At 38.3% G+C, this 18,361-nt stretch overlaps 1 protein-coding gene across 1 annotated transcript; it reads right to left on the bottom strand.

Moving 5' to 3' along the window:
• Positions 1–227: 227 nt before the first annotated feature.
• LOC117306437 (BEN domain-containing protein 6-like) lies at positions 228–6,250 on the bottom strand. Its single transcript, XM_033791014.1, has 8 exons — positions 6,058–6,250; positions 5,514–5,707; positions 4,376–4,498; positions 3,834–4,008; positions 3,568–3,632; positions 2,811–2,906; positions 1,626–1,827; positions 228–1,215 (listed from the first exon to the last, which is right to left on the bottom strand). The coding sequence occupies exons 1-8, from the start codon at positions 6,248–6,250 to the stop codon at positions 1,079–1,081; spliced, it is 1,185 nt and encodes a 394-aa protein (XP_033646905.1). The 3' UTR covers positions 228–1,078.
• Between the last annotated feature and the right edge of the window lie 12,111 nt (positions 6,251–18,361).

The raw sequence follows: 18,361 nt of genomic DNA, 5'->3' as shown, positions 1-18,361 counted from the left end.
CCCCCGCCAATAAAAATAAATAAATAGAAACATCTTTTTCAGACAGCCTACACAAAGAAAAGCTGTGTTTCTCCCCCCCTTTTTTTACGACCGTATTATAATGTACATGCAGCTCTTTGTACGTGATCAAACCATACCATGCACATAACAGCAGTGTAAATACAAATGTTTCGTCACCATGCACCTCCTTTAGCAACACACTGAAAATAAATGAACAGCAAAACTTGTTAAGATTACAGTGTAAAACAACACATTTATTTACATCGAACTTTCAAGTATATTGAAGTAAATTATACACAATAATAAATACCTTGGAAATATTTTCTTGATGTCGTTTTCAGTGCTCTAAATTAATTCTTCATACGATACAGATCAAAACCATGTTGTTTTAGAATGTGTCATGATTTTGGAAAATGGAAAAAAAGTGACAAATCTGAGAACGAGTCTGACAAAAATTGACCAAAATAGATAATGACCCGATCTCTCACTGCTTTTTAAAGAGGGAACTAGCAGCAAACAGTCGCAGGAAAATTCGTTCAAAATCAAACTCACCAAACAGTCGTAACAAAAACAATCGAACTGGTACTGCCACGCATTGACCGTGCACAGCATTGCTGCATGGTCCCTGCATGTCACGCGGCACACATCGTACTTGTTCAAAACATCGCTGCCGTTTTGATTTCTGCAGTGTTGCTGGAATTTTCTCTTTTTTAGAAACTATTAGTTCGCGGATTGAAATTTTGGGAACTGCCCCACACTCATTTGGAGTCCAAGGAACACATAGAGCCCAATTTTAGCGAAGTCTGACGGCGAACAAGAACGGTAGGTCTACACATATAGGGGACAGCAAAAAACCGGGTAGGAAATTGTACACAATCATCTATGACTATGAGGGAACAACCTCACCTCATAATCATCTAGGAGTCAGTTATCTCATTCTGGTCTAGAAATGTCAAGATGATGCTTTAAAGAGGGGGAAATTGAGAAAAACAAAATGTGGACAAAATTGTCATGTCCATAACGCTACATTTCAGACAGTAAAACAAAAATCAGGGACACAATCTAATAATACTTGTCATCATTCTTGGTCTGGATGTGCAGGGGCAGGTGCAACCTCCTTCCGCCTTTGTAGCTTGCTCTCATTGCTGAGCTTGTTGGTCATCACAAGCTTCAGCATGTCTGGGGTGGCATCCTGAAACTTGGTGGTGACATATGCTGTGAAAGAATAAAAAACTCCATGTAAGCTTTAATTGCTGTAAACTGACATTCTCTCGCGATTAAGTTAATCAGCTAATCAATTAATCAAATCCCTCCCTGCTTGTTTTTGAGAGGCATTCTTCCTCAGTCTGTCAGTGAGTGAATAGTGTGCATTGTTTTCGTTTTGATTTTTTCCCCAAGTTTTTTTTTCATAAAGCTATGGTATTTGCAAACTTTAAGCACTTAAAATGTTTTAAGCAGTTGCTCATTTTGTTCAAATGTCATTATGGTTAACTGCTGGTTAACTGTCCCAGTTAATATAGATACAAAATAATCTGCAGCTGAACTTAGTTTAGCAAATGACCTCCATTTTTTATGTTACATGACTCAGAAGTGGGATCAGTTAAAATGTGATACAATTGACATACCTATTATGGCTTCAACCTTGGTTTTGCTCAAGGCTGGCTTTGCAAACCCTTTGGTGTTCTTGCCTCCAGTCAGTGAGTGTGAGGCAAGCACCTCTCTGCCGAACAGGAGCACCATCAAGTCACTTGTAAGCTTGCGGGGATCGGAAGAGTTGCATCGCAACAACAGCTTCTTTTTTACTTGAACATTGGAGCTCAGTTCAACCTGTGGAACAAAGAAGTGAAAACACATTTGTATTATGATCTTGTGACACCTTGTATCAATCTCTCTATTTAGACTGTGCAAGTCCCGCGCGTATCGACAATGAGAAAACAATTCAAATGAAGACTATAAATGTTTTGAAATCAAGTTTGTTTTTTTTTTTTTTTTTTTTTTTAATTCTTATAAAGTACAACAATTTGTTGTGAGTAAAATTTCAGTTTTTTTTTAAATCAATACAAGTTTTTCTTTTAGCTATTATTAAGACAAACTTAATACTTGGGACAAGAATGCTTATTCGATCTGAACTTTTTAAAACCCATTTTGTAAATCATGCCTGAATGTCAACAACCACTAAAACCTGGATTATATGCGCACACGCAATGGTCGCGTGGGTGTAGTGATGCTCCACGTATCCGACGATTATCATCGCGCGACCAAAACCAGCATCTAAAAGTTTAATGTCAGGTTTTAGGCAAAACCCTTCATTGTTACAAGTAAATCGGAAACAGATGTCACGTTTCACGTTCTTTATTTCTTTTTGATTCGTGATTTTCTTGAATCTATTTGGTGTTCAAATTACTAAGCTTTACGTTCCCATCAAAATATGGCCACAAATTACTTTAAATTTAAGTTTGATGAAAGAAAATGCAGCACACATAAAACTCCATAAGGTTGGGACCACGATGGTCCCGTAAGTTAGAAAACTTGGATCGAACTTGCCAGCCTGTTGAAGTCGTTCTGGTTTATTAACTTCTCAGGTCAAAATTCCAGTTGGTCCCAGTTAAAACCTGTTGAAACCAGTTGGATTTTTTAACTGGCTTTAACTGGTTTTAACTGGGACTAACTGGAATTTTGACCTGGGTTGACATTTTGATCAGTATGCTCTGATCGTCTGCAGGAGACTGCTGGATCCTGATGCTACAAGTTGCTTATTAATAGGAGAACCTACTACTTTGTTTAAGAATAATACGGTCCTATTTGCTTACTTCCTCTTCATCTTGTTCATGATCCACTGGTGGGAAAGCTTCATGCACCACAACAACATCTGATGCAACCTCTGCTGCAGGAAGTTTGCGATTTCCCTGTGCCCCAAAAAATTAAGGAATAAGGATATGAGGACCTGTCTTCACTATGTGGTAATGACCGTATTGGTGGCTGGCTGCTGTTAACAACCGAGCTGGAGGCGAGGTTGTTAACAGCAGCCAGCCACCAACCAAGCATTAAAAAATTGTTAAAAATTTATAAATTCGAAACTTTTGCTTTGCCTTTTTGTTGTACTCATATATAGGGCCACATTTTACTTTAAACTGTGAGCTCTGCTGAATGTAAACAAGTAGAAGTAGACCATCGTCGTGTCAATGCTATAAATCATTGTATCTCGGTTTTGCAAAAATGTTGTACCTAATTTTTTTATACAAGAAATTATTCAGGTGAAAAGTGACTGTTGTGTTTATAGGTTCTTTCAACCAGTAAATATTGGAACGGACTCACCAAGTCTTCAGGTAAACTTGTGGTATGGGCGCCGCCATGTTTATTCACTCCATACACACAAGTAACTTATGGAACGTGTAGTTGGTATTACATACAACTTATGGAACATGTAGTTCATGCATGGGCTTACAACAGTGATCATGATAATGTCCCAGTAGCAGTTAAGGATAAGGAAAAGAAATACAGCAGTTCACAATATTGTTTGTTGCCTTAATGTCTTTTTGGAAGTTTCAAGATTATGTGTTTGTTTACCTTTGGCCTGTTTCCCTTCATTTCTCCAATGAAATGCTTGAAGGTCTTTATGAAGTCTGGAACACCTGTACAATTGATGAATAATTATGTAAAATGTATACAATACATTATTGAAACCATATTCCAAAGCAAAAAAATATAAACCTAAACTAATGGGAAGAATGTTAATCATTTGTGCAAATCAAGTATGAATTAACCAACTACCACTAATACAATACAGGTTGGGTAATAAAAAAAACTTCAAGTTTATATATTAGTGGGCTAACCTTCGAGAAACAACAACTGACTCCTCAGCCTCTCTTTCTCATCTCTCTCTTTCTTTATTTGGATTTTGAGATGCGCAATGCTCTGTTGTTGTTCCCTGTTTTTTGCCATCTCATCTTGAAGACGCGCAGTTGCAGGTATGTTGTCTCGATCATCAGATGACATCTCAGCAGCTTGCTGTAGAAATAAAAAATGTTAGCACTTATGCATCAGAACTCTTGTTCAGTATATACACTCCCTTTTATTTTCCGGTACAATGCAAGTAATTTGAATGGGAACAACTACTTAAAACTAAAGCACAGTCTTTCAAAGAAGTATTTGTGACCGGCTCAAATTTGTCTTAACGTAAATTACCAGCCACTCATCTACTTTCTTTTTTAAATAACTACACCCACTCCACATGCTTTTTGTGCTGAACAAAATTTTAAAAAATAAATAAACAAACTACATACATGTATATGCTCAATAAAGTAAAGGAACAGGTAAAAAGGAAAAAGAAAAAATTAGAACAATTTTAGAAAGCATTCCTCTGCCTGTACCATACCTCAATTTCGTTTGATTTGGTCTGCAACTGCTGTCGCAGTTCTCTAGCAAGACTTGTCCCTTGCTGCACTGACATATTATTCTTCTTGTCTGTCACATTATTTGCATTCCTTTTTTTCTTGGCCTAAAGAAGAAAAACACCATAAAGTATAAACGTTAGATGTCAAAACGTTAGATGTTAAATTAGCATCGGGATAAGCATTCATACGAGGAAGAAAAAAGATTGTTAACATGTATATGTACATGTAGCTTTGAGCGACAAGTCTACTATGCATTATTCACACTTAGCAATTTTGCATATGAATAAGTAATGCACTGGGCATGCTCACTTGCTTTTAAAAAAACCTCTGTGATAAAAAAAACACCATGGGTACGACGAAGAGGGTTTTTAAAAACTAAGTGAGCATCAGAAGTAAGGCATACAGTACTGTTTGAAGTGCATGGAACGCGCTGGGCATGCTTAGTTGCTGTTAGTGTTATCAAACCATCCGTTATGAAAACTCACTGTGGGTAGAATGTTTCCCATAAAATAAATATATCATAGATCGATTGTATCTTAATTTCATGTAAGACTTGGCCCAATATTTTCAAGCTGTTTAGCAGAAAAATCTGCCTAGCAAAGTTTTATGCTTAGTTTAGCAGAAGTTAGCAGGGCTAAGTATCAGTGTTAAACAATAGTCCCTACATGGTAGTTTGACTGGCGACTTGATTCTGCTAAGCAAGGTCTACAGGTTCTGTGCTTAACATGATTTTGTGCTTAACAATAACACTGCATTGTGAAATTGGGACAGAGCCCAATTTCATAAAGCCTGTAAGCACAATATTTTGTTTAGCACAGAAAAATGTTGCTTAGCTGAAACAAGATAACCAGCCAAATTTTCATAAAGTTTATATTATTGTTTTGACTGTCCCCCCACTCAACATGCTCAACTTTGCTTATCAAAGAAATGTGATGAGCAGTATTTTCTGCTTAATAACAGTTTTATGAAATTGGGCCCTGCAGCTGCTGGTCAAAACAATTCAAGTAAATTTGTATCATCGACATCGGGTGAATCATCCAAGATAGTTACTAGGGCTAGGCCTACATAACATAGGCTACATTTCAATACACAAAACTTTGACTCGAATATAAAACAAACCTTCTGTGTTGTCTCTTCTTCAGAACTTTCCGACTCAGAGTCGCTTGAGGATATTGATGATACCCTCCTCATGCTTGTGATCCTAGTTGAGGGGTATTTCTTTCGCTTTTCCCTACCAGCTGATTCAATATCTGTAACTATTGATTCCCCTTTGACAAGCTTGTTCCGCTTATCGATAAGCTTGAGTTTGGAATCTGAATTATAAAAGAAACAAAATTATCATATAGCGATTATCATGATTAATGATAGACTAGAAGGTATGCATTTTCAAGGTCCTTGCTCTATTAGTATTACTATATTTTTATGCTATACTATAGTTCATGTTCACTGTCACTGGCAGTAGCCTACATACTGACGACACTAAATTGATCGGCCTACCAAAATTTCAGAATCATCTCCACCCACTTTTCAACGCGGAATTACGCAACTGATACTCGAATCATGAATGCATCTCTCGACAATTTTGTTTTTCACAAATAGCACAATATAACAAACAACATCGTCGTACAGTTTATACCTTGCCCTAAACTGTACATTTGCTCACCATTAACAGCGACGACAGTTGCTTCATATGAACCAAACTTTGTTCCGCTGGTGGATGTCGGCCACTTAACCATCACATTTTTATTGACGACATCATTGAGGTCTTTCTCGTACTTGTCGATATCTTGTATACAACTAACGTCTCCCACTTCCACACTATCGTCCTCGGTGAACTCAAATAGAGCATACTTCATTATAATAACAAATAATGAAGATCAAAGGGCAATTTAAATGACAATGAACTAGCACAGTCGGACATACACGGTCGCTCAGCGGGAAGAATTTGTTAAAACCGCCAAAAACGGAAAAGCTGTGCGCATGAGCGTAACACGCCATCACATGTCGCTGACTCTGATTGGATACAATTGTATCACGTGATAGTAACTTTTAAGACTATACAGCTAAAACTGCTCATTTCTTGCATTAAAATTTTGTTCTGTTTCTAATAAATTTGAGAGTCAACGATCTTCGTTAATATTGTTTTTGATGTTCTTGGAACACTGACAAACAAAATATTGATAGCTGTCAGTATTAATAGTCTGGTTCTCAGACCCAAACATTTCGGATAGAAACGACGTGAGGAGGTCAGGGAACCAGACTAGCTGTATTGACAAACGGTGCGCTGCCCATGGCAACGAGGCTGATTCGACACAGACTAGTCGGATATTTTAGGGTCTGGAAACCAGACTTAAACCTTGTTCCCATGGATCACCGTGCATCGGTCTCGTGTGTGCGAATACACGAGGAACGATCGGAAGGATGTCAAATGGGGACGAGCGTGTAATTACAGGCTGCTGCTTGTGTGCGTGTGCGGACGTGTGTGTGTATATAAATTGTGTGATAATGATGCGCGGCGGGCGGGCCGGCGGACACGACGACAAACAAGATGAACTGTTAAAAAGGACCAGGGGGTTGATTTTACAAAGCACTAAGTTTTTTAGTAAGATTCATCTCAAGTTAAGATGAGTTGTTAATGTTTGCCGTAGTGATTTGTATTGTGACATCACACTTTGCTTAGCAATTAAGATTGATACACATTTAAGATCAATCTTAACTCTTGGTGAAATCGACCCCTGACGTGCCTGAAGATGGATGGTGATGGCGAACGCCGCCGTCCGAGTAGATATAAACGCTTTCTTGAAGAAGAAGCCTTTGGAATTCCTCGAACAACTATCAAGAGACGGACAGATCAATCTCAACTGGAAAATGAAACGTCTTTTGACGAAAATATGGAGCAGCGTGATCATGGTGATGTGCAGCAGCAGACACGTATCCAGAATCGTCAGGAAATTCCTGATCGTGACGACGTAGCGTTAGACATGTTAGATCCGAATGTACACGTACATCATGATGTAGTTCAAGTTCCACAGGTTCAACTTCAACAAGGCATGCCAGTCGCCCACAATTTGACTATGGTTAGTGCATTCTACCTACCTCCATGGTTTAGTGCAGGCCTATAAAATTATAACATCATGTGTTGCATAACCTAAAAAATATTAATTATTAAAATTGATTTGTTGTTGAACTTTTTTTTACTTTATTTTTATTTTTTTAGGCTAGCAGTAGTTGGTTGCAGTCAGTTGCAGTTTGCACTTTACTGTAGTTGTTGCTGTTTCTGAGTTTATTTTTCGAAGAAAATGTGAGGATCATAAATAAATATAAAATGAAACTTAAAAAGGTTACATTGTTTGGGCTCGAGGGCACAAGAGTCCCGACCGCACAATGAAATGTCCGCTCGTTTTCATCTTTTTAAAGGCACCTTGAGGAGCATGTTAGAAAAAGGGAAATAAAGTCCAACATCCATTAAAAAGGTCTAAATAGACCTTCAGAAAGTGGAGGCCGGCTGGATATAGAATCTTTTCCTAATTTAGTAATTAAGTTAGGCAATGAACGTTTAGGCAACCAAGGCCTAACCAATAAATGAAAGTTTCAGATTTGTGTCTTGTCATTTTTCAATAGGCATGAGGATGACATGAGAACCTTTTTTTTATTATTAATTATTTTTTTCTCTACTGTAGTAGTAGCTTCTCCTGTATAGATCATTCATACAATAGCTCCTTTGACTCATAAATATGCCATAGCCAACGTTGCGACAGAGGCTGTGGTGGCTGTGTGTAGCAGATACGTTGAATGTGTGTAATGTGTTGCCCACCTTAAGTGATAGGCCACAAGTTGAAATCCACACTATGGGCATTTGAGCAATTGTTTGGATAAATAATTAGCTCCATATAAATGCTGTTATTATTATTATTGTTAAACTCTTTATTATCCAAATAACACATATTTTGTACATGTATGTTGCTAAAGCATGTTTCAAATTGTCATTTTGATGCATTTGTAGGATGAATATTTCCCATCGTCTGATTCTGAAGATCCCAACTTTGGTAATGACGACAACTTCGACACAGCTAATGACGACAACTTCGACACAGCGAGTGAACAAGACATGGAGGGTAGTGAACAGGTAAAACATATGTGTAAAGTTATCAGTCATGTTACAGTTTACAGTGAGTACACTTACTAATGTAATTGTGATCACAAACCCTCCTTCCAACAGTCGCAGACTGGAGGTTGAAGTTTAATCTGTTGGAAGTAATGTCCGATTTGCCCAGTATTTGACAGTGTTACAAATCCCCAAACCGTAAAATGGGTCACCAATACTTCAGAGACCGGAATCAATTCTATACTACTGTGAGTGTGAACATGACCAAGTACATATTTCTCAAAAACGATTAACAATTAACTTGCCCTATCATTGTCATACTGTTATGCCGTCAACATTAAACTTCAAAGTTATATGACATCATCGGTCTTGTTTTCACATGTGTGCATACAGGCATGTACATGTAGTATTGTGGATACATGTACGTACATTATGCACACAGTCAAGTACCCAAAGACTCTAACTGACAGCAACAGTCATCCCTTAATGCCTGCTTTTTCTTGATTGTCCAGTGTGCAATCTATCATACTTGATACTTTCATTGCAATGAGTAGTTTATGTATGATGACATAATGTCACTTTATTGATCTAGGAGGAAGAACCTTTCCCAGTGTCTGATTCTGATAGCGATGTGAATGCTGACCCTGTATATGAAGAGCACGAAATGGATGGCGGTGATGAGCAGGTAAAAGGACCATCAACAAGCGAATTTCAACCCACCCCCCGTCGCAAAAACTAAGTTTGAAATGATAACTTGTTGGTGACAGTCCTTAAAAAAAGAGAACTATGCAATTCATAAACATAGCATCCAAGAAAAATCAGCAACTTTTGATCATTATTCCAAAAGAAAACGTTAAAATCACACATGTTAAAACATGTTACGCGCATACTGTCACCTAATTTGTTACAATAGCACCGGTATTGTTGACCAATGGTCATTTGAAGGCAAATTTGGCCAAATCAAAAGTTCCACAGGCCAACAATGGTGTAAAACAAAGGCATGTGTCATTCAATCTGGTCATTGGGTACCGGAATGCCAATGTCATTACACGATTACATTTTTCTGATCCCATTACCCAAAAGTGGTACATATATGTAGCATTGTACATGTACCCACATACTTTAATGCCCCACACTAGAATACTTTATGACACTTAATACTTTGTACGCCCCCAGCCCCATGCATGGTGGAAACTAGGATATGCACAAGCTGCCATTCTTGCAATAGCTACCGCGTCATTCGTTCATGCAACAGTTGTACAGGGCGTGAATGAAATTGCTCAACCCAGCTCAATTCCAAAATTAATTTCAAGTCTACCAAACCAGTGGAATCATGAACCAAACTCTTTTCATGGCCATGTCTTTCCTGCTGCACAGGGTAGAAACCTCAAATAACAATTTTTTTTTTCAATCATGTTGCAGAAGAGACACAAACTGCATGTTGAAAATGGTGATGAATCTGTATCCTCGGAAGTGAGTGACTTGAACAAGATGGATAGTCTTCTGGCAGTACTGAGCTATGCTGTCAAACACCATATTTCTGGGGTTGCTCTACAGGATCTTATAGATCTAATTAATCTGCACTGTCCCAACAGCTTGCCAACCTCCAAGTATCTTTTTGGTAACAGTTTCACAGGATATAAAGGTGTTACAGAATTTCATTTTTACTGTTCTTGTGAAGTATATTTGGGTTCAGGTGACAGTTGTCCAGATAGGTGTCATCACTGTGGTAAAGCTTTTGATAGCAATGAAAGCTTGAAGAATGGAAAATGTTGTATGGTTATGCCTCTTTCATCCCAATTGCAGCATGTTATGGAAACCGATGGACTTGGTGAAATGTTATTGAATCGAGTCCACAATAAGGATGGAGATCACATATGTGATATCCAAGATGGTTTAATGTATCAGAAGCTTGTTGATGATGGTCTTTTGTCAGACAACAGAAACTTGTCTTTATTGTGGAACACAGATGGTGTGCCAATATTTAAGTCATCTAAGTTTAGCATATGGCCTGTTCTGTGTTCAATTAACGAAATGCCTATGAAACTGCGTAGGGAAAACATTTTACTAACGGCTCTTTGGTTTGGAGACAAAAAGCCCGATATGAATATATATTTAAAACCATTTATTGATGAGTGCAACAACTTGTCATCTACAGGATTTAAGTGGAATCTGAACAACAGAACGGTAGTTTCTCGAGTATTTTGTCTTGCTTGCACTGTAGATTCAGTCGCAAGACCGATGTTGCAGAAATTTATTCAGTTTAATGGATTTTACGGCTGTTGTTTCTGTAAACATACTGGTGATTACGTAGACAGGAGCATGAAGTATCCTTATAAGCACCCTCCTCCTCCACTCCGTGAAGAAAAAGAGACAAAGCGTGCTAGTATACTTGCTGATGAAACTGGAAGAAGTATTGATGGAGTAAAAGGAGTCAGCATTCTGTCATTTCTGACTTACTTTAACATAATCTCCAGCTTTATTCCAGATTATATGCATGCAGTTTGTTTGGGAACAGTGAGGAGGATGGTTGCAATGTGGCTAAATCCATCAAATAGTTCAAACGAATGGTATCTTGGAAAACATAGCACAAAAATATGCGCAAGGCTAAAGTTTATACAAGCTACAAAAGAAATAACAAGACTGCCAAGATCCTTATCTGAATTAAAATTTTGGAAGGCTAATGAATGGCGGTCCTTTTTGTTGTATTCTCCACCGATACTTCAGGACATTTTACCTGCCAAATATCTTGCACATTGGTCGATGCTTGCATGTGCAATTTTTCATTTAAATACATGCAAAATATCAAAACAAACTCTCCAATGGTGTAATTTTCTTCTCAATAAATTTGTTCTTTATATGGAACCGTTGTATGGCGCAGGACAAGCAACATTTAATGTTCACTTATTGCTTCACTTGTCAGACAGTGTCAATAATTTTGGACCATTGTGGGGTACATCTTGTTTTATGTTTGAAGATTTTAACGGATGCATGAAAACAATGTTTTCAGGAACAAGATATGTGCCTCAACAGATTTTTCAGTCCATTTGTAGGTTTCAAGACATAAAGAGGAATGTGTCATTAATTTCATCTGAACAAACTGCATGTTACGTTTCAAGACTTCTTGGTGGCCCTCGTTTCATAAAAAATGTCCTAAAAATTGTGAGGGGTGCATCAACAGTAGTATGCCTTGGACAGCCTAAACTTTTCTCTGTGACCCATTGTTTTAGATATGCTATTGAAAGTTTGCTTGAGCAGCATTTGATAACTGGTAATGTGAATTGCTATGATAGATTTATATTGCAAAATACACTGCTTACGTCAAGAAATTACTCAAGTAAATTTAGGCGTAATAATTCTATTATAGATGTCGGAGGGATGCTAGCAGAGATTGTTGGTCTTATTTCATTCAAAAACCATGTATGTGAAGCTGGTAGTAACTGTAATTGTCTAAACCATGTCATATTGTTAGTTCAAGAGTTGGAAATTGAACAGACTTTAAGAAATGAATTTAATGATGAACTTGGATGCTGTGTTGATTTTATTCGTGCTATTTCTAGAGGTACTTATGTTGCATTACATAGTGATGTGAAATTTAGAAAGGCAATGCTGCTAAAGGTTGAAGATACTGAATACGTTATCAACCTCCCGAATACATTCGAAGGTGATTAAATTTACAGTTCGGTAGAATGCAGCAGTTTGTGTCATGCTTCTGACGGCAGTTATGACTGTAAGATTATTCTGGTATTGAATTGCAAATTGAAGGACACTATGAAATACTTGAAACATGACATTTCTATAAATTATTGTTGGTACAAAATATATTTGATTAAATGTCAAGATGTGTTATAGAATTATTTAAATGGTTTTGAACTTAGAAATAAATGATGAAACAATGTAAATTGTCGTTTAATGTGTGCTGCTTTTAATAATACAGGGGGGAAAAGTTTTCTTGTTGTACCAATATTAAACATTTCTGTACCATGGTATGTTTTGGAATAACCATGGTATAACCATGGTACAGCCCTGGAAGTACCATGAAAATGCATCAGTGCGATCAGATACCATCGATTTATCATCATAACTATGGTAAAACCATGGTACAACCAGAAAAATGCATCAGTGCGATCAGATACCATTGATTTATTATCATAACTATAGTAAAACCATGGTACAACCATGGTACAGCCCTGGAAGTACCATGAAAATGCATCCGTGTGATCAGATACCATCGATTTATCATCATAACTATAGTAAAACCATGGTACAACCATGGTACAGCCCTGGAAGTACCATGAAAATGCATCCGTGTGATCAGATACCATCGATTTATCATCATAACTATAGTAAAACCATGGTACAACCATGGTACATCCAGAAAATGCATCGATTTACCATCATAACCATTGTAAAACCATGGTATAACCATAAGAATACCACCATTAAAAACAATACTATGGTTTTACCATGGTATCCATAGTAATACCATGGTTTTACCATGGTATAACCATAAGAGTACCACCATTAAAAACACTACTATGGTTTTACCATGGTATCCATGGTAATACCATGGTTGTACCATGGTTACCATGGTAAAACCATGGTACTTTTTTATAAGGGTTGGGTTACGAATCAATGGTTGTATCGATGGTTTTTCACGTCAGTTGATGTGGTTAAACGTATACCGCACCAGTAGTGACCCAAGAGTAATCGCTGTATATTACATCGAGAAAGAAGATGATTTGAAGGGATGTCCACATTTGGTCAGAGGAGACATGGAAACTGAGAACGGACGTGTAGCTGCAATGCAAAATTTCTTGTCAGAGCGTGAGGGCTTTCTGTACGGGAAAAGTACTCATAATCAACGGATTGAGGCTTTCTGGTGTATGCTGCGTAAAGAATGTACGCAATTTCGGATGGATACACTGAACTCAGTAAAAGATGCCGGCGACTTCACTGGAGACCCCCTAGACGAAGGGCTGATGCAGTTTTTTTATGAGGTTGGTCCAGGTGAGTTTCAACTACGGGGTCGCGGACTCATGGAGATAGTAGAAACAGAAATGGTACTTTCTTGAGGGGATCACCGTTACAAATAATTACTACCACTTCCCCTGTCTTTGTCATTCTTTCTCTATGCCTTTATTTATTTGTCAGGTATCAATTGGAAAAAGTGTTTTATATATATAAAAAATATTTTTTAAGTGTTTTATTATTCTGGTCACACCACACCTGCAAACTAAAATATAGGTCTATGCTGCGAGGAGTTTTTTGCATCCGACCTATCCAATGCCTAGAAGGGTCCATAGTTTTAGATACAAAATATTTGTTTATAATATTCTTGTTTTCCTTCTTTTTCAGAATGATTTGGATGGGTTACATCTGTATGGAACTGCCACCGTATACGAAAGTCCAAGAACCAGATTGTACCCAGTGGAAGACCCTTCGTGCTCGTCACCATGCCAGAAGTGTTTGGACAACGTGACTATTTGAAGTTACTTGATCAGGGCCGTATAGATGTCGTAGGCCTATATCAGGAGCAACTGAACATGACATGTTTCAATCACTTTTAAAACGCATGATGATCATGTTACATCCACCACCTAAACACTCAGTGTTTAACTTCTGCTCAAGAAAAAGCTGAACATGAACATCCATGTGGCTCACCATAAACTAAACACATGTAAGCGCATAAACATGTTACACGATGGTGGTCGCTGTTCTTGATAAGAAGGTGTCAAGTTACAAGGATTCGAATCTCCAGCCTACAGTCTAAGGCTCTGACTCTGTATTTCGCGATCCGACGCGTCGCGACACAGCCGTACGAATTGGAACACGTCCATTTTGAAATAGGGTTGCCCCTGCACCAAGAACATTTTAAGATATTCTTAATTCTTAATCACATTCTGTGATACTAAGTTAAATTGACATGAATGTAAGGTAAATCAAGCTTTCGAAAACTAGTCCAAAGACTACGTATTAAATTGTTGTCCCACCAAAAGAAAATTGAAAAGCCAACAAATATACAAACAGCGAGTACGGCGACTGCAGTGTAGTTTACTAGATATATATACGTAGCGAGCAGTGAGCGAGTGTTACACTGTAGGTATAGTCACCCCTCAAACAGTGACAAAAATACCATCGTTTTTTTAAAAAAACTATCGTCCCACCCCTGAGTTTTTACATTTATGAAAAGAATAAGTACTTGTCTTTGATATTTAAAAAAAAAATACAAATCTGTTCGTTCTCACCAACTGATATTGAAGTTTTAAATTTAAACGTTCGAGATACAATGATATCGCTTATTCCCCCCGGCCCTAATGATCCACTAATTGGCTGCCTGCCAAAGATTTGCCGCGCGCGCCAATGACAAGAGCAACATTGACTGCAGTTGATAACTCTTTGTGTATTGGACGCGTGTACATAGTAGTACTGTGTAGCTAGCATATGCAAAGGGCAGCGCGAGGGTAGCATCATTCTGCATGTAGTCATCGGCCGTCACCAACTCAAGATCACTCATAACTCGACGATACTCTGAGTCACCACAGTTTCATACCACTTGTTTCATACTTGCCGTCTGCTGCTTGATCACCCATGACACTCATACTAAGTAGATGTTTCAGATACGTTTGTAAGGCTCAAAATTATTAGACCCCCTGTATTAACTTTTGCGTTACGGAGCCGGAGTGGAGGGCCAGGGTCGATTTAACGTTAAATTTAATTCTAACACTATCCAATACACTACGTATAAAGACTTAAGTATAACATTAAAAGATTAGGCATACCGTGTGCGGTGGTAGGCATATGGTACTTACATTTACAATCATGACTTAAAACTTAAAGTAATATTATGGCCTCTTAACGTGATCGTGACCTTAAGTCAAGTTAAGTACAGTTTGTATAGGGTAGAACTAGGACGGGTCTACTCTAGGAAGGACTAGGATTAGGATAGTTAGGAGGCCAGGTAAGTATACATGGTTAATCAATCATGTCATTCAGCATCAGTATCAACTATCAATCATCATCGCACCCCTCGAAATTTACTTAGTTTTTTTAATTTGTTGGATGTTTGTATGTTTATTGTTTGTTAGGCTGAAGTCATGTGTAGGCCTAGGCCTACCGAGCTCACATGAGTCATAGCTGTAGTGTAGGGCGAAGTAGGCTTAACTTATTATAGGCCCTAACCATGCTAACGTCAGTCATTGTCAGTACAGTACTCCATGGCATGCATAGGCCAACCAACAGGCCATAAATAAATTCAGTTATCTGTCGGAAGAATGTATATGCTTGCTATCCTATGCTTCTCAATCAGCAAATAGTTCAGCTTTACCGTACATGTACACTCAAGCTTTACAGTACATGTACACTCAAATGCATTCCTTAACAAGTGAATCTCACCCCACTGGCGAAAATATCATCATCATGGTAGGCCTAATTCAGTATTGTAAATATTTGTGTTGTTTTGGTTTTTAGCCATAATTGCATGATGGAAGAGAATGAGTTCAAGTGTTCCCTCTGTTGCTATACTAGTAGGTCATATGATAGTTTTGCTGCTCATGTTATTCGCTTCCACCGCCATGATGGTAATTTCCTGGTTTTCTGTAGTGTGGAAAATTGCTTTTATTCAAGCAGGAGTTGGGGAGCTTTTAAAGCTCACATGTTTAGAAAACACAAAAATCTCCGACACCTAGGCCTACGTGATAATGACAATATTGACATTGATAATAATATGGCTGAAGTAGATTACTTTGATGCAGATGATGATGCAGATGGCTTACAAATGCCTGCCTTAGAAGTTAAGCGAAACAGTAATGCATCCTTTGGTCTTGCTTTGGAATGTTGTCATAATTTAACACATGCGTCTGTTGATATGGTAATAGAATCTGTTTCGTCTTTGATAGAGCAGCATGTCTCTGTGTTTAAGACCCATGTCCGGGAAAAGCTTCAAGAACAAGGCATTCCATGTGGCTTTTTGGATACAGTTCAAGTGGAACATTTACTTGATGAAGTTGGTACAAGAAAAAGACGAGACAAACTGTATGAACAAACATACTGTTATGTTTCACCAAAAGCTGTAAAACTGGGAGAGAAGTTTGTAACAGTCAAGAATGATCTGGTGAAGAAAGATATTGTTGGTTACTGTGTGCCATTCCAAGAAAGTTTAACCAACTTAGTACAGATGTCAGATGTTTGGAAGATCAGACCCACTTTTCAGTAGAAACCCTCAAGCATTGCAGATAATCGTCAACACAGATGACATTGAAATAGTTAACCCAATTGGGCACCACACTAAGAAGCACAAACTAACCATGTTCTACTACACTTTGGGAAATATCCCTGCAGAATATAGATCACAGCTACACGCCATTCAGCTCTTAGGAGTAGCCAAAAGTAAAGATGTATGAAAATGTGGACCTGGTGTATTGTTACAAGACTTCATTGAGACCGTAAACAAACTTGGTTCAGGAGGTCTTCAGGTCCAAGTGAATGGAAGCGATATCAATCTTGAAGGCAAACTGGTAATAGTGCCTTGTGACACTCCAGCAGCCCAGTGGCTTGGTGGTTTTAAGGAGGGTGTTGGTTTTGCAAGGAAGGGGTGCAGGTGTTGTGATGCTAGTCAGTCTGGTATGAAAAGAATGTTTCTAGAACAGCATTTCAACCTGAGAGATAACCAAGAGCACAGAAGACGTTTGTCTCTAGTCAATAATAACTTGTCTAAGGCTGCAAGTATTTATTGGAGTAAACAATGGGGATAAATGCAACAAGCTGTCTCCAGAGCATCCCTGATTTCAGTGTCTGTAATGGCTTGGTACAAGATCCCATGCATATTTTCCTAGAAGGTTTGATACCACACGAGTTGAAATACTTGCTCTATGACTTCATTGTAGTTTCGAAGTATTTTACCTTAAAGTGGCTTTATTCTAGGATAGCTTCCTTTCCGTATTCATACCTTCATCTAGGGGCTAAGCCTGAGATCCTTGACATGAGACATAACAGGAGAAGGGAAACTCAAAGAAATTTCTGCAGCGCAGCGACATTGACTCTCATTTGCACTTTGCCTTATATCATATGCCACAAGGTACCCAGAGAAGAATTAAAATGGGTGAACTTTCTCAGGCTTGTACAAATAACACTAATCGCAACAAGTCCATATTGCAACAAAAGCACAGCAGCTTTACTTGCTCAGCTCATATTTGACCATCACACGGCCTTTGCAGCTATCTATCCTAAGGGAAAAATTACTCCGAAGATGCATTATTGCGTTCGGGGTCCGCCCGATAGTCCGAAGGTCCGTTAGTCCGAAGGTGCAATAGTCCGAAGGTTCGATAGTCCGAACGCGCAAATTTTCCATAAGAGGGGGTTCATAAGCCGAAAATGTAATAGGGTTCGTTAATCCGAACATATGATGCGATAGTCCGAAGGTTCATTAGTCCGAAGGGTTCATCGATCCGAAGGTTTACTGGTCCAAAGGTTCGGTAGTCCGAATTTAAAAAAGGTTAGTTGGTCCGAAGGTTCGATAGTTCGAAACAAAAACGAGGTTCAACAGTCCGAAGGTTCATTATTCCGAATCGACAATAAGGTTCAGTAGTCCGAATCGACGATAAGGTTCGATAGTCCGAACTGACAATAAGGTTCGATAGTCCGAATTAACAATAAGATTCGATAGTCCGAACTGACAATAAGGTTCGATAGTCCGAACCGATAATAAGGTTCTATAATAAGGTTCGAAAGACGCACACCGTAGGGAAATTTAAATAAGAAGTTCGTTTTGTTAATAGATATAAAATTAAAATAACTGAAATAACTAGATCGGCCGCGCGTACATACACGGGTTCTGGCATGGGTTCGCCATTGGCCTATCTCC

Source organism: Asterias rubens, unplaced genomic scaffold, assembly GCF_902459465.1.
Source record: "Asterias rubens unplaced genomic scaffold, eAstRub1.3, whole genome shotgun sequence".
NCBI classification, from domain to species: Eukaryota; Metazoa; Echinodermata; class Asteroidea; order Forcipulatida; family Asteriidae; genus Asterias; species Asterias rubens.
This window is presented reverse-complemented; position numbering and strand designations above follow the sequence as displayed.